Raw genomic sequence first — 24,323 nt, 5'->3', positions numbered from 1 at the left:
ATTCATATCTGTGCATAGAATGTATAGCAGTCTCTCCCTTAGCGGTGGCTACCTGTGCCAGCTGCAGCAGTCTGAAATAGAGTCTTTAGAACAGCCTGTCCTACAGCAGCTTTCTGTTTGGAATGTACATCAACACAATAGTGTTTTGTGAAAGTATGTATGGTTGTCCATGTGGCTGCTTTACATATTTCTTCTAGAGGAATGTTTCCTAGGAAAGCCATGGATGCCCCCATTTTGCGTGTAGAATGCGCTCTTGGGGAAACTGTTAAGGTGCGTTTTGCTTTAATGTAACATATTTGGATGCACTTAACTATCCATCTGCCTAACCCAGATTTTGAAATGGGGTTTCCTTTGTGCTGTGGTGAAAAAGCAACAAACAACTGTTTTGTCTTCCTGAAATCTTTTGTTCTGTCTATGTAATATAGGAGAGCACTCTTAACATCTAGCGTGTGTAGAGCCCTTTCAGGAACTGATTGTGGATTTGGGAAGAACACTGGAAGTTCTATTGTTTGATTGATGTGGAAGTGGGATACCACTTTTTGCATAAATTTAGGGTTTGTCCTAAGCACGACCCTATTTGCGTGGATTTGGAAGAATGGTTCTTGAATAGTTAGGGCTTGCAGCTCGCTAACTCTTCTAAGCGAAGTATTTGCTACGAGAAAAGCCACCTTCCATGTTAAAAATTGTATTTCACACAAGTGTAAAGGTTCAATGGTGGTCCCATTAGTCTGGTTAAAACAACGTTTAGGTTCCAGTCAGGTGAAGGTGGGTGTCTTGGGGGGGATCACTCGTTTGAGCCCCTCCAGGAATGCTTTAATTGCAGGCACGCTGAACAGCGAAAGGTGTTGTCTGTTCTGAAGGTAAGCTGCTATGGCAGCTAAGTGTATCCTTATGGAGGTATAGGCTAGATTGCAGTGGTGTAGGTGCAAAATATAGCATATGATATTTTGAGTTGATGCGTCTAGTGGGTTTATGTCATTGTTGTTACAGTAAATGACAAAACGTTTCCACTTTACCGCATAGCATGCTCTTGTGGTAGGTCTTCTTGCCTCTTTGATAATGCTCATGCAGTCAGTAGGTAAGTTTAGGTAGCGAAAACTCTATGACTTCAGGAGCCAGATTGCAAGGTTCAGCTGCTGCGGATCTGGGAGCTGAATGTCTCCATGGCTCTGCGTTAAGAGACTGGGTGTTAGTTTTAGTCTTTGATGAGGCACCACGGAAAGTTCTAGGAACGTGGTGTACCACGGTTGCCTCGCCCATGTTGGAGCAACTAGGATTAGCGTCATGGAGTGCTGGCGCAGTTTGCGTGCCACTAGTGGTATCAACGGTGCTGGTGGAAAAGCGTAGGCAAATTTGCCTGACCAGTTCATCCTTATCGCATTGCCCTGAGACTGCGGGTGTGGGAACCTTGCGGCGATGTACCGGCATTTTGAGTTTTCTTTTGTGGCGAACAGGTCTATCTCTGGCTGTCCCCACTGTTGGAAGAATGGCTGAAGCACTGTGGGATGAATCTCCCACTCGTGCATCTGTTGGCTGTGTCTGCTGAGCAGATCCGCTATTTGATTGTCCTTGCCTAGGAGGTGTTCTGCCATGAAAAAAATGTTTCTTTGAATGGCCCATTTCCACATGCTGTGAGCTAGATGTGACAGCTGTGGAGAGTGTGTTCCTCCCAGTTTCTGTATGTAGTACATCACAGTCATGTTGTCCGTCCGGATCAACACGGTCTTGTTGCAGAGATGCACTTTGAAAGCCTTCATTGCCATAAAAATTGCCATCAGCTCCAGTAGGTTGATGTGCATTTTCTTTTGTTGCGGGGTACATAAGCCCTGCACTGTGTGGTGGAGGACATGGGCTCCCCACCCTATCAGGGATGCGTCTGTGGTTAAGACTATTTGTGGTACAGGCTCTTGGAACAGTCGTCCCTTGCAAAGGTTTTGTGGATTCCACCAATGCAGAGAGTTGTATGCACGACTGGTCACCAACACTAGGTCGCTTAATTGTCCTTGAGCCTGGTTCCACTGACGTGATAGGCACTCCTGCAGCGGACGCATGTGTAGTCTTGCGTGAGGGACTATGAAGATGCATGAGGTCATCAAGTCTATTAGTTGCATAAACACTCGGGCTGGAAGCGAGCGTTGGGGCCTGAACCTTTGGATTAGCATCTGAATGCTGTTTATTCTGACAGAATTGAGTTGTGCCTTCCCTGCCAGAGTGTCTATAGTCACTTCCAGGTATTGTTGTACGTGGGCCGGTTGAAGATGGGACTTTGGATGGTTCCGCGAGAAACCTAAACTGTGCAGGAAGTGAATAGTGCGTGACATGTGGCTGGCACATTGCTGGGCTGACTGTGCTTGTATCAGCCAGTCGTCCAGATATGGATAGACATGAATATGCGGTCTTCTCAGATGTGCAGCTACTGTTGCTAGGCACTTGGTGAAAACTCTTGGGGCTGTTGTCACCCCAAAAGAAGTACTCTGATTTTGTATTGTAAACCTGAGATATTTCCTGTGTGCTGGGTGTACTGGTATATGGAAATATGCGTCTTTGAGGTCTAGTGTTGCGAGAAAGTCTCCTTGATGCAACAGTGGTAGCACTTGCTGTAGAGTGAGCATGTGGAAAGGCTCTGATAAAATGTATTGGTTTAGGGGTCTGAGGTCCAAAATTGGTCTGAGAGGCCCGTCCTTTTTGGGGATTAGAAAGTACAGTGAGTACACCCCTGTACCCTGGTGTTCTAAGGGTACTAGTTCTATGGCCCCTTTTTGTAGCATGCTGATGACTTCCTGCTGCAATAAGTGTAGGTGTTCTGCGGACATAGGACGGTGTCTTGGGGGAATGTTGGGTGGTGTGGAGGTTAATTCTAGGCAATAGCCATGCTGGATAGTTTGCCTCACCCATTTGTCTGTGGTGATGTTTTTCCAGACTTGCAGGAACTGCTGTAATCTTCCCCCAACCTGTGTTACATGGTTTGGGGGTAGTGACGAAAAGTCACTGTTTGGTATTGGTAGAGGATCTGGTGGTGTTATTCCCTCGTCCTCTACCCTTACTGTTAATTCCACGGTATCCACCTCTACTGTTTTTGTTATAGGTGTTTTGCGTGTTCACCTTGTTGTATGAGGTTTGCTGTGCTGAGCCTGCTCTTGCAGCTCCTCTGTTGCCGGAAAGACGAAAGGAGCCCCCTCTGTATTGTTGTGACTGCAAGGCTCCCATAGACTTGGCTGTTTCGGTATCTTTTTTCATCCTGTCTAATATTGTGTCCACATTAGGGCCAAACAAATAGTCAGGGTTCACAGGTTGATCGAGTAAAGTGCTCTGAACCTAATTTTTAAACCCAGATATGCGGAGCCACGCATGTCGTCTAAACATGACACTCTTATTGATAGCCCTGGCTGCTGTGTCTGCCGCATCTAGCGCACACTTAATGGAGGCGTTACATATGAGCTTTCCCTCTTGTATTAGGTATTCTGCCTGTTCCTTATAAAGGTCAGGGAGATGTTGGAAAATGTGCTCTAGTGTCTCGTAATGGGCCCTGTCACATCTGGCTTGGTGTTTGAGATTCTCCATATGTTAGCTGCTGAGCAGCTACCCTTTTGCCTGAGGCCTCCAGAATTTTCGACTCTTTGTCGGGAGGTGGAGCCTCGCCAGTAGTTTGCGAATTTGCACGTTTGCGTGCATTGGATACTACCAAAGAGTCTAAAGGTAGCTTTCCCTTAATGTAGGTAGGGTCCACTTGTGCTGGCCTATATTTCTTTTCTATCTTGGGGTTAATGACTCGTGCCCTGGTTGGTTCCTTGAATATGTCCCCTGCGTGTTTAAGCACCCCCTTTAACATTGGTAATGTTTTCACTGATCTTTCAGAGGTGTTGAAAGTATCAAAAAGGAAGTCTTCCTCAATGGGGTCTGCATGCATTTCCCCGTGGTGGTTGTATGCTGCTCTTTCTAGAAATGCATTGAAAGCGACTATGTCCTCTGTAGGTGAAGTTTTTACAGGGTATGCAGTATTGTCTTGCATGGGCTGAGAGTCTACAGGATCTACAGGGTCAGACCATTGTTGAGTTTGGTTGTCCTGGTCATCGTCCACAGGATAATTATGAAGCTCATTATCCTCATATTCCACTTCTTCATCTGTGTGTGTGGGGGAATATGTATAAGTTTCTTGCACATGTGGTCTGATTGGCTAAAAAAAAGTTGGAGATGTAGAAGAGTCTTTTTTTCTTTAGTGGTATTTTATAGGTTTCAGAGTAAGTGTCTGGTCTGATTTTCCTTTTTAACAGGGTAACTTTGCTAGTATCGGGGTCGATGTAGAGTTTTGATTGTTCTTCTGTCGAGGGCTCTTGCTCTTCATGTGCTTGAGCTCTGTTCCCGGTTTTCGGCTTTTTAGTTTGCGTCGGGTCGATTTACGATGTTGGTTCGACCTGTTTCTGCATCATGTGCGGTGGAAGTCCAAACTTTATCGGTCCGAGGGACTTTTGTGCCTCCACAGCCTTTTTCGGCTGGATGAACTTCTTCGGTGCCGAAGTTGTGGTCGATCCGACCGTTTTCTTTGGTTCGACAACCACTTTTTCTTGTTGTGTCGTGTTCGAAGCTTGCTGCTTCGGCGCGATTATTTGTTGCCTCGGATCGACGGACCCCTTTGCCTCGATTCTTCCTTTCGGGTCGAGTGTCTTTGTTTGCACCGTCTTTGGCTTGTCGACGTTTTTCTTCGGTTCGACAACCATCTTCTGTGGGAGTCCTTTGTTTATGTTGCCTGGCATCGACATCGATCTTGTCGGTTCGACGGCCTTCAGCTTAGGCATGTCTCTGGGTGTACTGGCTCTCGGATCGACAACCCTCATATGCGACCCAGCCTGGTCGACGCCCATTTTCTTTTTGTTCGGCGCCGATGGATCCGCACCTCTCGGTCCGAAGACTGTAAAGTCTATCAGTTTCGATTTCTGTTTTGCTTCCTTCACTTTTTGTTGTGATATTACCATGGAATGGTAATGTTGCAGTGATGGCTCTTGTCTTATATTCTTAGCCGGGCAGAATTGCGGGGTTATAGAATGTATTTTAGGGTCTTGGCTAAGGCCTTCTGGCGATGGCTCGACCTGAGCCTCTGGAAGCGTATCAGTAACATTACTGGGCTCCGTAATCACGGTTGGCCCCGTGTCCTCGCCAGAGTCGTCCTCTACGGCTCCTATGCCTGGATGGTCGTCCCCTAACTCGACGATGTCGTCTTCGTCGTCGACGTAGTAGCTGGAGTCATGTTCTGACCCCTGGTCCGGCTCTCGGTCGGAGTCCTCAGCTTCGACGATTTCTTCGTCGTCTTCAAAGATGTTCTCAGGCGCTGGCTTCTGCATCGTTTGCCTCGCTGGTCTTCGAAACTGCGCACAAGCTAAGCAGTCTGCTTCATTGTGTTCTGGAGATAAACACTTGTTACACACAGGGTGTTTATCTATGTGTGGAAATTTTGAGTTACAGTTGGGGTATCTTTTGAACGGACTTCGTTTCATCGACAATAGGCCTCTTGGTGTCGAAAAGGCCACGCGGCCCGATTCGACGTTTCGAGTAGAAAAAACATAAAGAAAGTTGTTGGTACCGATCGCAATAACAATACCGACGCCCCCGAAGGCCTTTTGGCCTTTTCGAGAAGTTTTTTATCGATTCCAAACTCAGAGTTGGAAATCACATCCGAACCCAATGGTGGAAAAAAACAATCTAAGGATGGAGAGGATGCCCATGCGCACTGTAGTCCATGGGAGGAGCCACCTATCTTGTGATACTTCGAAGACTCTTCCAGGACAACAATGTGCAATCATCCGAACGCAACACTAGGCGGCGATCTATGCACAGATATGAATTCAGCAGCCCACATGCCTCGTACAGAGAGTTTAAAAAAAAACTTAAGAATTCCCTGAAAAAAACACGATTACATGGACATTCTAGTTAGGTTCAGATTTTACACACACAAAACCATAGAAATTGAGCAGTTCTAGTTATCTCAAGTAAGTATAACTCGTGCCCTAAGGTAACTATAACTCGAGCTTCCGCCATGCACTGCTTATCTCTCAGATTGCATCATCTCTTCTATGACATCACTGATTTCACTGCAACATTTGCAGTGAAATTATTGACGGGCAAACTGTGCATGGCGGGGACGTGTGGTCCCCCACCCATTGACTTGTTAGGTCTGGAGGACCCCCAGGGCCATTTCTAAAAATAAAGGGATGGGGAGAAGCACAGCCCCCCTTTTCAAGATGCTATTTGCCCCCGGGGACCCCATTCCCTAAGGCCACTTATTTAAATAAAGGGGAGAGGAACAGTGTGCCCCCCCCTCTCCGAGCTTCCCAGGCACCCCGCTCCCCCAGAGCTGTACATATATCTAAAAAGGAGGAGAAGGCCGTGTAGCCCTCGTCCCTGAGCCTCTTTGGGCCTTGGGGATCTTGTCTCCCAGGGCTGTGAATTAGTTTTTTTTGTTTTAAAGAGGAGGGGGCAACGTGGCACCATTCCCTAAGTTGTTATTGCCCCGGGGACTACATCCTGCAGGGCCACTCTTTTAAATAAATGTGAGGGGGGGTGCGCCTCACCACCTTCTTGGGCTGATTTTGGCCTCGGGGACCCCATTTCCCTGGGGCCATGCGTAATTTTCAGGGGGAATGGGGCACGCAACCCCTTTCCCCAGGCCAATTTTGTCCAGGAGGACCACACCCCTCAGGGCCCGGCACAATAAAGGTGGGTGCCTTGGTGACCACACAAGACACCCACCTTACTCTTATTGGGGTCCGCAGGGGAGCCCCAAGAGCCCCAGGCCCAAGACGGCTCCCCGCATACAGCAGGAGTCAGCACTGCTCACGCCTGCATATAGGAGCTCCTAATGCTGCTCCTTGAGGGCGGGAGTAATATTTTCATCTGTTCACTGATGCGGGGAGGGAAACAGATCAAAAGCCCGCTCCCAGAGGGCTGGAGTATTTTTAAAACTCCAGCCCATTGGGAGCGGACTTGTTGTTTGCTCGCACTTGGTGGGAGTTTTGAAAATGCACCTGTCAAGCAAGAGTAAACACAAGGTTCCCTGCCGGCACTGCTGCAGGCAGGGAAACCGCTATGTCCCGGGGTTGGGCACCCCCGGACATAGCATCTGAGCCGGTCCGGTGCATGGGGCCTCCTTGGCCATTAATGGTTCAGAGAGGGGGCCCACGCAGCCCCTCTTTCTTAAAGTAATCAGGCCAGGGGGAAATAAAGCTCCCTGGGCCAATCAGACCTCTCTTTTTAAATTGGCGCTCACCTGAAAGTCTCTCAAAACTTTCGCCAACACAACCGTCCAGAAATACAATTATTTTTTTCCCTTAATTCCTCAAAAACTACTGAACGGATTACACCAAATCCTGAAAAGCACAATCTGGGAACACGATTTAGCATTCTGCCAAATTTGGTTTAATTCCATTCAGCTGTGTTGGCTATAGCCTTGTCTATAGTCATCTTTGGAAAATGCAAGGGGATTTTGCGTTTATGGACCCCCTCTTGACAGATCACGCCGAACCTTTCTGGGAAGGAGCAGAGATAGATTAACTTTTTTTTGGCGTGTCACTGGGTGGGCCCGATGATGAAGCATGCCACCAACTAGGTTGGTGGGTGAGGGCTTTCTAAAGACACCCAACAGGTGCCACCGCTAATTGGAAAAACAATACTGAGTCGCTATGACAATAACAATATTAATGTCAGACTAACCCCACCTTTAGCTAGTCTCTTTTTGATTTACTAACATATAAACCGGGGATCTGGACTAGCTTTCTGGTCCTCTCTCTCCCTCTTGATCCTCGCACTAGGAGATATAACTCTTTCAGTGGTGGTCTTTAAGACAAAATTTTCATTGAAAATGGAAAATTATTTATTTTGAGCGGTGTAGCCTGGAGGAGAGTGGGGTAGAATGGAGTGAAATATACTGGAGTTAAGTGGGGTAGATTGAGGTGTAGTGGACTAGGGTAGATTGGAGTGGGGAAGACTGGATAGGGAAAGATTGGGAAAGACCACAGTGGACTAGATTGGGATAGCATGGCAATAGACTGCAGTGGAGTGGGGTTGAATTCGGTAGATTTGACTGGATTGGGGAAGATGGAGTAGCTTAATCGGGGTAGATTGTTGTGGGGGTAGACTGATTTCGGGTAGGGTGAGTTAGATTGGAGTGGGGACGACTGGGGCTGGGCTGGATTGAGGTAAATGGGGGGTGGAGTGGGGAAGATTGGGGTTGACTGGAGTGGTATAGACTGGAGTAGACCAGGTAGAATTTGGTTGGGTAGATTGGAGTAAGTTAGATTGTGGTACACTGGAGTGGTGTAGAGTGGGGTAGACAGGAGTGGTGGTAGATTGGAGAGGGGTAGACTAGGGGGACTGAGGGGGATTAGGTACATTGGGGTCTTTTGGAGTGGAGTTCCGTAGAGTGGGGTAGATTGGAATAAACTGGAGTGAGGTAGACTGGCTGAGTGTAGTGGGGAAGATTGGTGTATAGTGGAGTAGTGCAGACTGGAGAGGAGTGGGATAGATTGGTGTAGAATGCAGTGGTGTGGAGTGGTGTAGATTGGAATGGGGTGGGGTAAAGGTTTGGAGCAGAGTGGGGTGGGGTAGATATAGTGCATTAGGTAGATTCAAGCAGATTGGGGTTGAGTGCAGTGGGGTGGATTGGAATGCGGAGTGGGGGGCGTGGAGGGGAGTGGAGGGGCGTAGAGTGGAGAGGCATAGCGTAAAGAGGAGTGACATGTTGTAGAGTGGATTGGCGTGACTAGACATTGAGTGAAGTGACGTGGAGTGTCGTAGAATGGAGCAATGTCTAGTGGAGTGTCATAGAATGGAGTGGCATGGTGTAGAGTACAGGGTCAGTGTGGTGTGGAGTGGAGAGAGTAGTGTGGAGTATGATTAGTATAGAGTGTGCATGGTGTAGTAGCGCACTGCCACAACAGACAACACATTTTCAATTGAAATGACCATTACATTTGCACAGACGTAGAGCTTTACTGCGCACAAAGAAAAACGTGTGGCAATGTCATTACCTAGTCTATTGATGTGTTTTGATTCGTTCAAATATTTGTTTACACCACACTTCAGAGTTACAAAAAAAAGAAACATAATTTGTTCTTTCCTAATTCTGATATATCAGCACAGTTTATTTGTGCTGTGAACTAGAAAAAAAGCCTTTCCTTTCACAGCAAGATTGTTACATACATTCTCTCACTTTGAAGGCAGAGAAAGAAAAGTAAACATCAAGCTCTGTCGGAAGACAGAGCCTGACGTTAGACCTCTGTCTTTGAAAGCACAGAAAATAAAACAAGAAAAGAACATGCTTTAAAGGACTGTTTACAGAAAATGAGCACTCTGAAGGATACAGTAAACGAGCTTTGCTCCACCGGCCGGATGAACTCAGTTTGGACAGCCTAAAACAAGTAAAGCCAGCAAACAGAAAGCATGCAAATTGAGTAACAAACCACAAAGTCAGTGGTCAGCAATGGGCGGAATGTATTCTCAGGGAATCTTTCAGAAGGCCCACAAGAAGTCGTTAGAAACCCAGAGGAGGTTTCGACCTAAAAACCATATAGGAGAGCAGGGTATGGACCCCCGCCCCCTCCCGCCCCCGTGCCTGGTTGGGGGGTTCCAGAGGGACTCGTTCCCCCATGGCCAAAAACATATCTTTTTTTTCCTAATTTTACGCCAAATTCGTAGAGCACCTGTGGCAAAATATTTATTTTTTTAAAGGGCAGGCTACCATCCTACGTCTCCCGGGCAATAAAACACAACTCTCTTCTTGTCTGGATGGGAGCAGTGAAAAATGCTGCTCCCGCTCATACTGGGTCAAAGTGAGTGAGCTAGATCCCACCACATCACAATCGATGCTGCTGGGGAGCGGGCAGGGGCCACGGGGGCCTTACGAGTCGCACTGCAGCTCCAAATGACTTAGAAAGATGTGGCTGCCATGGTTGGGTACCATGGAACCCACTGGAACAATAATTGTAGGCTCCCGCTGACACCCATATTAGGTGCCAGCTGAGAAGATGGAAGAGGTCAATGAGGGCGTTGGGGCTCCCCGCAGCACCCCTCTAACTTTAATTAAACAAAAGGTGTAGGCAGCCCAGGTGGGCATCTGGACACCCCCCAAAAAATATTAATACATTAAAATGAATAATGGATGAGCAACATGAGTCGCTAATTTATTATTCACTTCTCCAGAAAAAGAGTGCTCCATAATTCCCTGTTGGGGCTTTTCACTTATATTTTTGGGATCCTGGAGGTACCCCTAGAAGTCTAGAGGCAGGGGCACCACCACCCATTTTAAAGGGTCAAGCCTGTGAGAGCTAGCGCATGCGTATTGCTGGCAAAACACGGTTGTTAAAAAGAGCTTGGAGCCCGTCCGTTGCATGGCACTCTTCTTTACAGCTTTGTGACTGGTCACTGGAGGTCTAGCATAATTTCCGTTCCTTTATGTGATGCAGGGACCAAGCACGGATTGGTTCAACCTAATCAGTGCCCGTCCGCTGCTCCTTACGTGACTGAGGTATTAGTTCTTTTGAACTTTTAGTGCCCTACCAACCTAAGTTGGCAAAAACATGCCCAGCAGGACTAACAAAATTGCAGAGATTTATTTTCCACAGTTAACTTTGTTTTATTTTGCCAAGTTCTCTTGTCTCACTTTGCACTCCTGTTTTCTTTTGTTTTTCCTCATTCCGCCCAGGCTCCAATCCTAAACAGTCAGTCCGCCCCGCCCCGCCCCGTCCCACTCCACTCCACTCCGCCCCGCCCCACTCCACACCGCCCCGCCCCACTCCACTCCACTCCGCCCCGCCCCACTCCACACCGCCCCGCCCCACTCCACTCCACTCCGCTCCGCCCCACTCCACACCGCCCCGCCCCACTCCACTCCACTCCACTCCACACCGCCCCACTCCACTCCACTCCACACCGCCCCACTCCACTCCACACCGCCCCACTCCACTCCACACCGCCCCACTCCACTCCACACCGCCCCACTCCACTCCACACCGCCCCACTCCACTCCACACCGCCCCACTCCACTCCACACCGCCCCACTCCACTCCACACCGCCCCACTCCACTCCACACCGCCCCACTCCACTCCACACCGCCCCACTCCACTCCACACCGCCCCACTCCACTCCACTCCACACCGCCCCACTCCACTCCACTCCACACCGCCCCACTCCACTCCACTCCACACCGCCCCGCCCCACTCCACTCCACACCGCCCCACTCCACTCCACACCGTCCCACTCCACTCCACACCGCCCCGCTCCACTCCACTCCGCCCCACTCCACTCCACTCCGCCCCACTCCACTCCGCCCCACTCCACTCCACTCCGCCCCACTCCACTCCACTCCGCCCCACTCCACTCCGCCCCACTCCACTCCGCCCCACTCCACTCCGCCCCACTCCACTCCGCCCCACTCCACTCCACTCCGCCCCACTCCGCTCCGCCCCACTCCACTCCGCTCCGCCCCACTCCGCTCCACTCTGCCCCGCCCCAGTCCGCTCCAGTCCAGTCCGCTCCGCCCGCTCCACTCCAGTCTGCCCCGCCCCGCCCCAGTCCGCCGCGCTCCACTCCACTCCAGTCCAGTCTGCCACGCCCCGCCCGCTCCACTCCACTCCAGTCCAGTCTGCCCCGCCCCGCCCGCCCCACTCCACTCAAGTCTGCCTCGCCCACTCCACTCCGCCCGCCCCTCTCCACTCCACTCCACTCCAGTCCGCCCCGCCCCACTCCAGTCCAGTCTGCCCCGCCCCAGTCTGCCCCGCTCAACTCCAGTCCAGTCTGCCTGCCCCACCCCAGTCGGCCCCGCTCCACTCCAGTCCAGTCTGCCCCGCCCTGCCCAATCCAGTCCAGTCTTCCCCGCCCGCTCCGCTCCAGTCCAGTCTGCCCCGCCCCGCTCCACTCCAGTCCAGTCTGCCCCGCCCGCTCCTCTCCAATCTGCCCCGCTCCGCTCAAGTCTGCCCCGCCCCACTCCAGTCTGCCCCGCTCCGCTCCAGTCTGCCCTGCCCTGCCCCGCCCCGCTCCAGTCTGCTCCGCTCCAGTCTGCGCTGCCCCGCCCTGCGCCACCCCGCCCCGCTCCAGTCTGCCCCGCCCCGCCCCAGTCTGCGCGCCCCGCCCCAGTCTGCCCCGCCCCGCCCCAGTCTGCGCCGCCCAGCCCTAGTCTGCCCCGCTCCACCCCAGTCTGCCCCGCCCTGCCCCAGTCTGCCCCAGTCTGCCCCGCCCCAGTCTGCCCCGCCCCAATCTGCCCCGCTCCACCCCAGTCTGCGTCACCCCAGTCTGCGTCGCCCCAGTCTGCCCCGCCCCAGTCTGCCCCGCCCCAGTCTGCCCCGCCCCAGTCTGCCCCGCCCCAGTCCGCCTGTAGCAACAGGGTAATTTTAGTCTATTTTTAAACTAGTGGTGACTATAATTTACTACCATTTCAATCCCAATTGCATTTGCGTTCATTTACAGGGCTTAACTATGTGCTTTGACAGGGTTTAGTGCCTTTTTCCGTTTTCTCGGGCCTACAGGCCTGAAAGCCAGAGAGAAGCCATTTTGTATCCCTGCCTCGGACAGCCGAGGCGCTTGCAGGGTAAAGGTGATGTTTAGAATTCATCCTGTTGTTCGCTAGAGAGGAACCGGTCAAGACTGGCCCTTATCGTTGGAATGTGTTTGTCTTCCCGGCTCTGAACGCAATACGCAGGTGGCCACTGCGGAAGGCGGAGGGAGCTTGGGACTGGTACAGGAATTCGGTGGGAGTCGGCCTGATGCCGGAATTTTCCATAGAGAAAGCAAGCTCTATATTATCAAGGAGCGAGTAGAGTAGAGAGAGAGAGAGCAACGTGTGGAGAAGAGCGAAGAGGTTGGTCTAAAGGCTGGTGCATAGAGATTGATACCATCAGCTAATCGAAATCTTGAAGTGAAGAAGGAGAGTGAGTGAAAGTCCTGTAGTGACATCATACAGGAGTGGCAGAGACCGAGACCAGAAGAGGGTTTGAGTGTTCTGGAACCATGGCAGCGTAGACAAGGCATAGCGGTGCAGACGTGTATTCGTGAGCCATAGAGGGAGAGCAGAGTCCCAAGCGCATAGAAGAGATCGAGAGAGAGAGGGATCAGCTCCGCTGCTGAGATGGAAAGACACATGTCTAAGGTGAGGCGTTCTGAGCTTAGCGTAGAATGCATTTAACTATTCATCTTTATTCCCCTTTTAGGTTATAGGTAGTGACTAACTTAATTCATTTGCCTTTTGCTCATTCTGTCATGTTAAATTTTAGAATAAAGATTTAATGATCAATATCTTTGAATGTTGTCTTCATGAATGGGATTGACCTTTCCTTTTAGCCAGGTGCTGACATACAGAAGGATGGGATATGCCCTTCTGCAAAGGTAACTGTTGATTGGGGGAGAGTGTGAACTTCATTTGGAAAATAACTCTCAAAGGTGTATCCCTATTAGTTATCCCTATTAGTGTAAATCGGCAGGTGACATAAAAGAAACAGTCTTACGGGACTATAAAGATAGAAACAGTCTTACGGGACTATAAAGATAGAAACAGTCTTACGGGACTATAAAGATAGAAACAGTCTTACGGGACTATAAAGATAGAAACAGTCTTACGGGACTATAAATATAGAAAATATCGTCAGGAGACGTAAAGATGAGGTAAACATAGGATAAGATATATAATCCACTAGGTATTAGTGGTATGTTTGATTATACAGGCATGTAAATAGATTCTTTTCACTTTCTCAGGTGAGTATTCTAGATGTCTTGTAAATAGTGGCCTGAGAAGAGTGTTGTTACGTGACGATTGGGTTAGCCACCGATGGTGAGCTGCATGTTCTGAGAATCCGGTCGTTACTCCGCCCCACCCCAGTCTGCCCCACCCCAGTCTGCCCCACCCCAGTCCGCCCCACCCCAGTCCGCCCCACCCCAGTTTGGCAGAGTATGGCTTGGGTCTCCTCCAAAACCATGGGCACTTGGCAACAGAGTCCCAGATCATATGGGAATATCAGCATAAAGGTTTTCACTGACCACAGTGCAACGCTGATGGAAGGGTACATTCTCTTTCCAAAGGTATTCAGCCTTTTGGGTTCCCTATTCAGTGGGCTGGTAGGGAACACACCAGGGTTAATCGTATAAGTGGAGGCTTGGACCATCAAGGTCTCTGGGGTGGGGTGTTAGGTATGGAAACTGGGGTCCCCAGGAGTGAGATGATAGCGGTGTGCAATTGTCCTATGCATAGGACAATTGCACACCGCGATGTGTAGGGCTTGAACCAGGCCCCGGGCAAGCCGTCACTAAGGGCTTTATTAAATGAGAGAAAGGGTTCTGAGGTGGCAACCCCCGGCTGAAGCAATTCTATCAAGATGTTGGTTTTGACTGCCACTGAGGATAGCTAAGATCCAACATCTTAACCGCCCTATGCAGCACCATAGCAAAAGAGGTGCCCTCCTGCATAGCCAGGTAGGAGGAGAGGCTAAACCAGTGCCAGGAGAGGTGTCTAGCCCAATGGCCTCCAAGAGTTTCTAATACCAGTTCTCCGCCTCATCTAATGGCTACTGGTAACCATAAGCGGCCCTCAGACCCCTCCCAGTCCTCTCCATTTCCAGGTCTAGGAACAGTAAAAGGCACTGGCACCACGCCGGAAAGAATGGTCCCAGTCGTCACTGGAAATGACATTGAGAGACGATCAACCAGCTCCGTGTTGGGAATGAGGATGGCACAGTCGTGGGGAGTCGATGGCAAGGGGGAGTAGGTACTAGAGCAGGTGCCAAGGAAGGTCTCGCCGGCGACTGAGCTCTGGATCCAGGAAAAGATCAATGCGGACTGACTGGCGCTGAGAGTGATCCTGCCAGCGGGGATCCATTGGGGCACCTTCCGAACCTGTGGAGGCCAACAGCGCTCCAGAGGGGCTTGGCCGCCCGATTATGAGCAGCATGGCCTCATACAATTCTTTGAGCTTGGTGGAGGGAGGGGCTACTGCTCCTGGAAAGTCAGGGAAGCATGGAGCAGACCATGACTCAGGCACCGCTGAAGCACAAGGGCTGGGGTGCCAATGCTCCTGCACCTCATCGGACGACTTCGATGGGTGCGGTGAAGTCAAAGAACTCTTCAACAACTTTATTTTTTTGCATTTGGGGGACTTACCCAACAACTTGGAAGTGTGACGACAAGCACCGGGTGCAACTCCACAATCGATCCCGGACCTTCTGCACAACCGGGATCTTGAGCGTTGCGGGTCATCTGACGTCAGGCGGCGAGGAGCTTGAGGGATCGCTCCCTAATGGCCTTTGAATGCATAGTGCAGCAGTCCTCACAGGTCTTGAAGTTGTGGTCACGTTCCAAGCACCACAAAAACAACGAGAGGGGGGTCTGTCACAAGCATCTGTCGGTCACAACCACCACATGGCTTGAAACCAGTCTGGTTCTTGAGTGACATCCTCACACCAGGAGATAAATCTTCTAAAAAGAATCAAAAAAAGTCTGCAAAAAAGCCAGTCAAAAAATGACTGAGGGTAGCTCAGACCGAATCAGTGCATGTGGAGCAGGAAGGAAAGTACTGACGTTAGCTCACCAGGGTGGTGGCTATATAGGTATCACGCATGTCACTTCCAGCGCAAAGGACACTGAGGCAGAGCCAAACAACGCCACCACTGAGCGCACAGGGGCAATGCTCAAAAAATCCTACCGATCCAGTCTGATGTCTAGGGATTATTTCTAAGGTAAGAAATCTGAGGCTAGAAGTCTCTAAGATAGAAAAGACACTACACTGTTGAACTCAAATAAGTCGGGCAGTGTAATATCTTCCCTCCAGAGGCTTCTACTCCATCTGGCTTACAGTTGATGGAGTCAATGGGGGCACAGTCGATAGAAAGCTTAAGGTCCACCCATTTCTAAATGAGGCAGGAGGACAGGGGGTTTAGCGGGCAGGGTACTCAATCATATTTGCTACAGAGTTTGTTGCACTCCAAATCAGTGGCGGCTAATCCGCTATGGCAGTGGAGCGTCACCCCACAGTTTTTTTCAGCAGTATAAGAAAAATGTAAACTGATAATAACTCAGTTATTATCATTTAATTTTTTCCTTTTTGGTGCACGTCAGCTTTGCAATGTGGGGCAGGGCTTGGCAAATAGCCGAGGAGTGGTTTGCCCCCACTGCCAAGTGCACAATGACTGTTTGGCTGGCCATCTCGGCCACCCATCCCAGTCATGTGCTCTTTCCCTCTCCGCCACCCAGGCTGCTGGGAGGAGAATATGCCCAGGCTCCCAAGCCCGGTCTAAGCGCCCAGCCACTGCGCTCAGACCAATCACAACACTGCACTGCAGCATTGTGTCTGGCTCAGGGTAGCCTGGGTGCTTCCAGGCTGCTTCATGTTCCTGCCAGCGTGAGAAGAAGAGACGCGACCAGGAGGAGAGGTAAGGAGGACACGGCAAGCAGGTACGTTAAATATTTTTTATTTACCCTCCCCTCTAACACCCCCCTGCTGCCCGTCCAACACCGATCGGTGCCGGATGCCGCTGCTCCAAATACTAAATCAGACTCAAACATTATGCAAGGTACATTGCGTTTACACATACTAATTACTCTTTCTACTTGGATGTGAGAATTTTATAAAATCTGTGTCAGGTATACAACATTTCCATAAACAATTATTTTCAAGTAAAATAGTTTGTCTTTATGTAGAAATACCAGATTTTGCTAACTATTATCAGATATATATCTTCTGCATGAATTACTGTTAAATGTGATGCTCTTAGATGTCTGAGATGCAAAAAGCATAAGTGATACCAAGGATAGAATCCAAACACTTATAACATCAGTGAATTTGAAATGAACGTCCACGCATTGCTGCTGTTCCAAGAACCTACCCTCACAAGGACTAGTCACAATCAGCATGTAAAAGAAGATTGTGATACTGGAGAGTATGAGAGTACCCAGAATATGTAAATACCCTCCACTTTAAACCAAACCTCTGATGGCACCAAAGAAGCAAAACAAGGGAGCTTGACCCTCCCTACAAGAGATCCCTTGTCTCTTCCATCCAAGTCCACATCCACTGATCCTATCACCATTTCATCCACCCGCTGATATCCACTATTTCACCTTTACATTCTGTCATCATTCATTCTTTAATTTACCATTCAATTGTTCACCATTCTATCAGTTCACAAATCAATCTTCTGTGCATTCATCCATCCATCCATCATTTGATTACCCATTCAGCAATAAAGCCTTTCATTCATCAACTGATTCTTTGTATTATTTATTCATCTGTCCTCAGAGTTCCTTTCCCAACACATCCATCCTATCTGATTTCCTTGATTTACTCTTCCATCCATTCATCCACTCAGATTTACTCTGCGATCCTTTCACCTACACATCCTCTCACCTGCTCATCTTCCCGTTTTAGCTCTCATCCACCCGTTCATTCTTTCACGCACTCATTTACCAATGCTTCTACCCACTAATCTATCCATCCTTTTCCCCACCCACTTTCCATCCTCTCACTCACCCATCCGTGCATACATTCATCATTTCACTCACCCATGCTTTCGTGCTCTTATGCATCCTTTCACCCAACCATCCATTCATCCTTCCATCCTTCTAGCCACCCATTCATCCTTATTCACCCATAGTTTTACCCACACATCAATCCAGCGTTTCACCCATCCACCCGTCTTCTCACCCATCCACCCGTTCTTTCACCCATCCCTCCATCCATTTACTCGCCCATCCTTTCTTTCACTCATCCATCCTTTCACTCATCTATCCTTTCAGCCACACACTCACCATTTCACCCACCCATCCCTTCAACCCACTAATCCTTTCATCCACTTATCCTTTCAACCCTGATCATCCAACATTTCGCCAAACCATACATCCCTTTACTCACCCATCCTTTCAATCACCCATACCATCATCCACTCACCCATACATCCTTTCCATTACCCATATTTTTACCAACTCATCCTCTCACCCATTTATTCATCCTTTACCCACCCACCCTTTCAACCAACTCATCCACCCATCCACTCACCAATCCTTCCACCCATTCATCCATCCTTTCCCCTGTCCATCCTATCAACAATCGATCCACCCTTTCATGCAAACACCCTTTCCCCATCCATCCTTTTATCCACCCATTCTTTCACCCACTGATCCACACTTTCTTTAACCCACCCTGTCATCCACTGATAAATTCACTCATCCATGCATCCCACTTTCCACTTTCCATCAACACCTTCCTCTTCCTTTTTGCGTTAATTATGACCTACTTTTACCTGCCAAGTTGCAAATAAAAAGGTGCATAAAATGTGTCACCCCTGATGTGGCTGCTAAAGCGGGGGTTTCATGAACCCTCAGCTGGAGAGTAGCTAAAAAAAGGATTTCCCTAGAAACAAAATAAACGATAGGCTTATTGAGGCCAATTCACGCTCTACACGATGTGTGAAATGGTGCAAAAGAGTGGACACAAATGCATTAAGTTAAAGAAACTATTAGCACGAGCTGACAGTAGTGTATTGGACAACTGTTCATTTAAGAAGAGTGTATTAATATGTTCTAAATATACTCCTTTCTTTATTCAAATGTTAGGTGGAAATCTTTGCACATCATACGGACACAAATCTAGATTGGTAACTATGGTTAGGCATCTTATAGGAAGCGAAGCAATATAACGCTGCTTAATAAGATGTCATGCATTTTAGTTTACCTTGTGAATCTGGCGGGCTTATCTGAGAAGATTCATTTTTGTCTCGACGCCGTTGTTTTTCATCTTCCCATATAGCTTGCAAACCAGGGTTTCTTCCTATGTGAGCTGTAGAGAAGAACCAGCAAAGGTGTAAAATCAACAATTCTCTTCCACAATAGCAGTCAATAGCACCGTTCAGTTATAGAACATGAGAAGATTTGTTTTGAGGGAGCAAATGCAAACAAAATGAAAAGACTGAAAGTTTTAAAAAAGTCACTGTCCGACGCTTCCCGAGGCTTCCCCGCTGGAGGACCGAGTACTCGACGGCCACCTCCTGGGGAAGACTATCTCATTGGTATATAATAAACTTATAAATTGCATGGAGGAGCCGCTAGTACTTGTCAGGGCTCAGTGGAATGCTGATGAGGTTGAGATGGATGATGAGGATTGGCAAGAGGCCGTCACCTCCCCGTGAGTGGTGGCGGTACAGATGAGGCTTAGATTGGTACAACTAAAGGTTCTCCACATGACATATGTCACGGGGCCTCGTCAAGTACGTTTGGGTCGAGCGGTAAGCGGAGAGTGTCGGAGGGGGGGGGCGGAGAGATTGGCACTTTCATGCATATATTGTGGCATTGCGCGATGGTGCAGGAACACTGGGTGGGGACCCATGACACGATGCAAGAGGTTCTGGGGGTGGAGCTACAGCCGGAAGCCCGCAGGTGTCTTTTGAATGTCTGGGAGCCCATGGATCTGAACACTCATAGGAAACAATGGGTAACGTTGGCATGTATGTTAGCAAAGCGTAATATTGCTCAATTTTTGGGAGCCTGCCAACCGCACCGGGTCGATAAGTGGGTGGAAGATCTAGACTGGTGTATGTTTAGGGAGAGGTCGGTGTATGTGGCAAGGGGCTGTCCCGAGAAGTGGAGGAAGGTTTGGGGGGACTGGAATCAATACCGTGGTAAAATCTGTACTCCCCGATCCGTGTGGAAGAAGCATAATTGTAATTATGGCAATCATGAAGCGTTTAATGTTGCCTGATGTTTTTCTTTTTGGGTTGTTAATAAAAAGATATTTTTTTTAAAAAGTCACTGTCTAAAGGTGTTGGGCATATGTTTGCAAAGAAAGCGCAGACAAAAATTTGCACAGATGCACACAGTCACTCACAGTACAAGAGAGTGAATGGCTGAAGAGAGCGGACCCCCTATCTTTATGTCTGTATTTTTATTGATTCATTTTTTTAAATACAGGAAGATGGCGAGACAGTTACAGCCATCTGATGGGCAGACCTAAAAAGTACAAATGTTTTCAACTTATTTACCATACTTAAACATTTCATTGGATACCAAACCCAGACCCAAAACAGCAACAGGAAAGAGGGAAAAAAACTTGTGTCCTACAACTTTCTTCTTTTTGCCCAGTGTGGCATGTGGTTACCGCCCACAGAAATTAGAGTCCAATGTGTAGTTTACGATATTTAAAAAAGCCTTTAGAAAATAAAACTGGCATTACTAAATTATGACAACTTGTACAAAATTAGTACTGTAGCTCAGTTAATTATATATCTTTCAATGTTTTAGTGGTCTTACTTGCTTACCACAGAGCACCTCTACAATCCTAAGACGCAGCCAGCAGTTTTGCGTCAGAGAGAGAAAAAGTCTCTTATGTGGAGTAATATGATGTGCTGTGTGGGATTTTATAAGATTGGGTGAAAAGGATACTGGCACATGCTGTCTCAGCAAAGAGATTAGGACATACTAGGCACTAACCATCCTGATAAGACAATGCTCGATGATGGACAGTCTGAGCCACTACCTGCAGGGCTGCTATATGAGTTGAATACTGCACAGTCATTTGATGCTCTCCAGCAGTCCTGGGAGCAGGTTTATGAGCATTCAAGACAAGAGAGGTTTCCTTCTCAGTTGTGTTACGTAAATCTTTTGCCTCAAAAGCTGGTCGAGTGCATTCGTCTACCCTTCCCACAGCATCATAATGCTACCTTTTGAGTGCCAAGGACTGGGTTTGTTTACATGCAACGTGGACCTTATTAGAAAAAATAAAACCATCCCAATAAACCCTGTTCTTTCACCAAACTGTAGCAAAAAATAAGCCTGCTGCTCTTAGGGGTGCCACCTCCCCCAAAGAAAAACATTGGCCAGTTGGTTGTTGGTTTGCTCGAAACGTGCATTGTCTGAATGGTATTAAGTACGCTACTAAGCAAGACAAGTTTGTGACATGTTCTCGTTCAGTACCGCTTACAGATCTGTCGTCTCACAACTGGCCTACGTGCTTTGCATAGTGTGCACATTGCTTTATAACCATGTGAAAAATGTGATCTGTTACTTGCACTATCCTTAAACTATAGTTCAGCTGAGTCGTCCTTGCCTGTTTTCTGTAGATGGAATATGCTACTTACCAGTATGCATCTGTTCTTGGCATAGAGGGCTGCAGAGTGGTACATTATGAATAGATCGCCATCTGGTGTTGGGCTCGGATGATTGCACTTTGTTTTTCTCTTGGAGAGGCTTTTGTCTCTTGGTGACTCCTCCCTTGGTTGGTAGTGCGCATGGGCATCGGCTCCATCCTTAGATTGTTTTGCCATAGTAGGGTTAGATGGAGTAGTATAGTAGAATACAGATAAGAGTGCCCATGTAAGTGTATCTAAATAAGATAATGTTGGAACAGACACAGGTTTCCGGGGAGGCTGGGAGGGCATGTACCACTCTGCAGCCCTCTATGCCAAGAACAGATGCATACTGGTAAGTAGCATATTCCGTTCGAGGCATATGGGCTGCAGATGGTACATTATGAATAGACTATATAGCAGTTCTCTCCCTAGCGGTGGTCACCCGTGTCTGTTGCAACTGTCTGAAACAATGTTTTTAATACTGCTTGTCCCACTCTAGCTTGTTGTGTTGTGTGCACATCTACACAATAGTGTTTTGTGAAGGTGTGCGGTGTAACCCAGGTAGCCGCTTTGCATATGTCATCTAGTGGAATGTTTCCCAGAAATGCCATAGATGCTCCTAGTTTACGTGTAGAGTGAGCTCTAGGAGGAACAGTTAATGTTCTCTTTGCCTTTAAGTAGCATATTTGAATGCATTTTACAATCCATCTGGCAATGCCCGCTTTGGAGATGGGACTGCCTTTATGTGTGGGAGAAAACGCAACAAATAGCTGTTTTGTCTTTCTGAAAGTTTGTGTTCTTTCTATGTAGTACAATATGGCCCTTCTAACATCCAGTGTATGTAGGGCTCTTTCAGCTACTGTTTGTGGTTTTGGAAAGAAAACCGGTAATTCCACTGACTGATTGATGTGGAATGCTGAAATAACCTTCGGTAAGAATTTTGGGTTTGTTCTAAGAACCACTTTATTTTGGTGTAGCTGCATAAATGGTTCTTGAATCGTAAAAGCCTGCAGTTCACTTACTCTTCTAAGTGACGTGATAGCTATGAGGAAGGCTACCTTCCATGTGAGGAATTGTATTTCACACCTATGCATAGGTTCAAATGGTGGCCCCATTAGTCTGGTAAGCACTATGTTGAGATTCCAGACTGGGGAAGGTGGTCTTCTTGGTGGAATGACTCTTTTGAGTCCTTCCATGAAAGCTTTAATTGCTGGTACTTTGAACAATGACAGATGTTGTCTGTTTTGTAGGTATGCTGCTATGGCTGCTAGATGAACTCTGATAGAGGTATATGCTAGGTTACATTGCTGTAAGTGTAACAAATAGCAAATGATTTGTTTAGTAGATGCGTCCAGAGGGTTGATGTGCTTACTGTTACAGTGTATAGCAAACCTCTTCCATTTTGCTGCATAGCATGCTCTGGTGGTAGGACGTCTTGCTTGTTTAATGATTTCCATGCATTCTGGTGGTAAATCTAAATACCCAAACTCTATGACTTCAGGAGCCAGATCGCTAGGTTCAGTTGTTTGGGATCTGGGTGCATTATTTCTCCATGGTTCTGTGTAAGATGCATGGGTAATAACCTTAGCTTTTGATGTGGTACTTGTGAGAGTTGTAGCAGCGTGGTGAACCACGGCTGTCTTGCCCACGTGGGTGCCACTAGTATCATTGTCATTGAATGTTGCTGCAGTTTCCGAACCAGTAATGGAATTAGTGGTAGAGGAGGGAACGCGTACGCAAATCTGTTGGACCAATTTATCCACAGTGCATTGCCCTGGGACCTTTGGTGTGGGTTCCTTGATGCGAATTCTTTGCATTTTGCGTTCTGATGATTGGCAAACAGATCTATCTCTGGTTGCCCCCATTTTTGGAAGAATGGCTGTAGTATTTGGTCGTGCAGCTCCCATTCGTGCACTTGTTCTGACTGTCTGCTTAGGATGTCTGCTATTTGGTTTTGAACTCCTGGTAGGTGTTCCGCTAACAGGTAGATCTTTTGAGGAATGGCCCATCTCCATATGTCCTGTGCTAGTCTGGACAGTTGGAGAGAGTGTGTCCCCCCTGTTTTTGAATATAATACATTGCAGTCATGTTGTCTGTTCTGATCAGGACTGCTTTGCCTGTTATTTGCATTTGGAAGGCTTTTAGTGCTAGAAATATTGCTAATAGTTCTAGGTAGTTGATGTGCAGTTTCTTTTGCTGCACACTCCACCTCCCCTGTACTGTGTATCTGTCCATATGCGCTCCCCATCCGGAGAGCGATGCGTCCGCTGTTATTATTACTTGTGGAATTGGCTCTAGGAACGACCGTCCCTTGGAAATGTTTTCTGTGTTCCACCACTTCAGAGAGCGATACGTCCGGTCGTCCACCAACACCAGGTCTGTAATCTGCCCTTGAGCCTGATTCCACTGTGTCGCTAGACACTCTTGTAGTGGGCGCATTTGTAGTCTGGCATGTGGTATTAGCAGTATGCAGGAGGACATCATGCCTAATAGTTGCATAAACACTCGTGCTGGTAGTGAGTGTTGTGGTTGAAATCTTTGTATTAACCCGACCATTGTCTGTACTCTGACTGGGTTGGGGTATGCTATTGCCTTTTCTGTGTCTACTGTAGCCCCCAGGTATTGCTGAATCTGGTTTGGTTGCAGGTGTGATTTTTTGTAGTTCACCGTGAACCCTAGGTGGTGCAGCAATTGAATTGTCTTCTGTGTGTTGTGAAGACATTCTTCCTTTGACTTGGCCTTTATTAGCCAATCGTCCAAGTATGGGAAGACATGTATTTGTTGTCTTCTTAGGTGTGCTGCCACCACAGCTAGGCATTTTGTGAAAACTCTCGGTGCTGTTGTGACACCGAATGGAAGGACTTTGAACTGATAGTGTTGTCCTTCTAACACAAACCTTAGGTATTTTCTGTGGGCTTTGTGAATTGGGATATGAAAGTAAGCGTCTTTTAGATCCAGTGTAGAAAGAAAGTCCCCTTTCTTCAGTAAAGGGAGTACTTGTTGGAGTGTGACCATGTGGAAGTGCTCCGAATTTATGTAAGCATTGAGAGGTCTGAGGTCTAATATTGGTCATAGGGACCCGTCCTTTTTGGGGATCAGGAAGTATAGAGAGTATACTCCTGTGCCCTGTTGATCTTTTGGGACCTTCTCTATTGCATGCTTTTGTAGAAGTGCTAGCACTTCTTCTCTTAACAATGTCAGATGATCCTGACTCATTGGACGCTGTTTGGGGGGGATGT

The 24,323-nt window shown here is 48.1% G+C and overlaps 1 protein-coding gene across 2 annotated transcripts in view; it reads right to left on the bottom strand.

Moving 5' to 3' along the window:
* REV3L (REV3 like, DNA directed polymerase zeta catalytic subunit) overlaps positions 1 to 24,323 on the bottom strand; it is a 1,049,196-nt gene that overhangs the window by 624,631 nt on the left and 400,242 nt on the right. For both annotated transcript variants that reach the window (XM_086927335.1, XM_086927334.1), the window contains exon 7: positions 18,696 to 18,800. In XM_086927335.1, coding sequence (XP_086783461.1) covers positions 18,696 to 18,800 — 105 coding nt within the window. The remainder of the gene's footprint in view (positions 1 to 18,695; positions 18,801 to 24,323) is intronic.

This window comes from Lissotriton vulgaris, chromosome 6 (genome assembly GCF_964263255.1).
Source record: "Lissotriton vulgaris chromosome 6, aLisVul1.2, whole genome shotgun sequence".
Classification (NCBI taxonomy): Eukaryota; Metazoa; Chordata; class Amphibia; order Caudata; family Salamandridae; genus Lissotriton; species Lissotriton vulgaris.
This window is presented reverse-complemented; position numbering and strand designations above follow the sequence as displayed.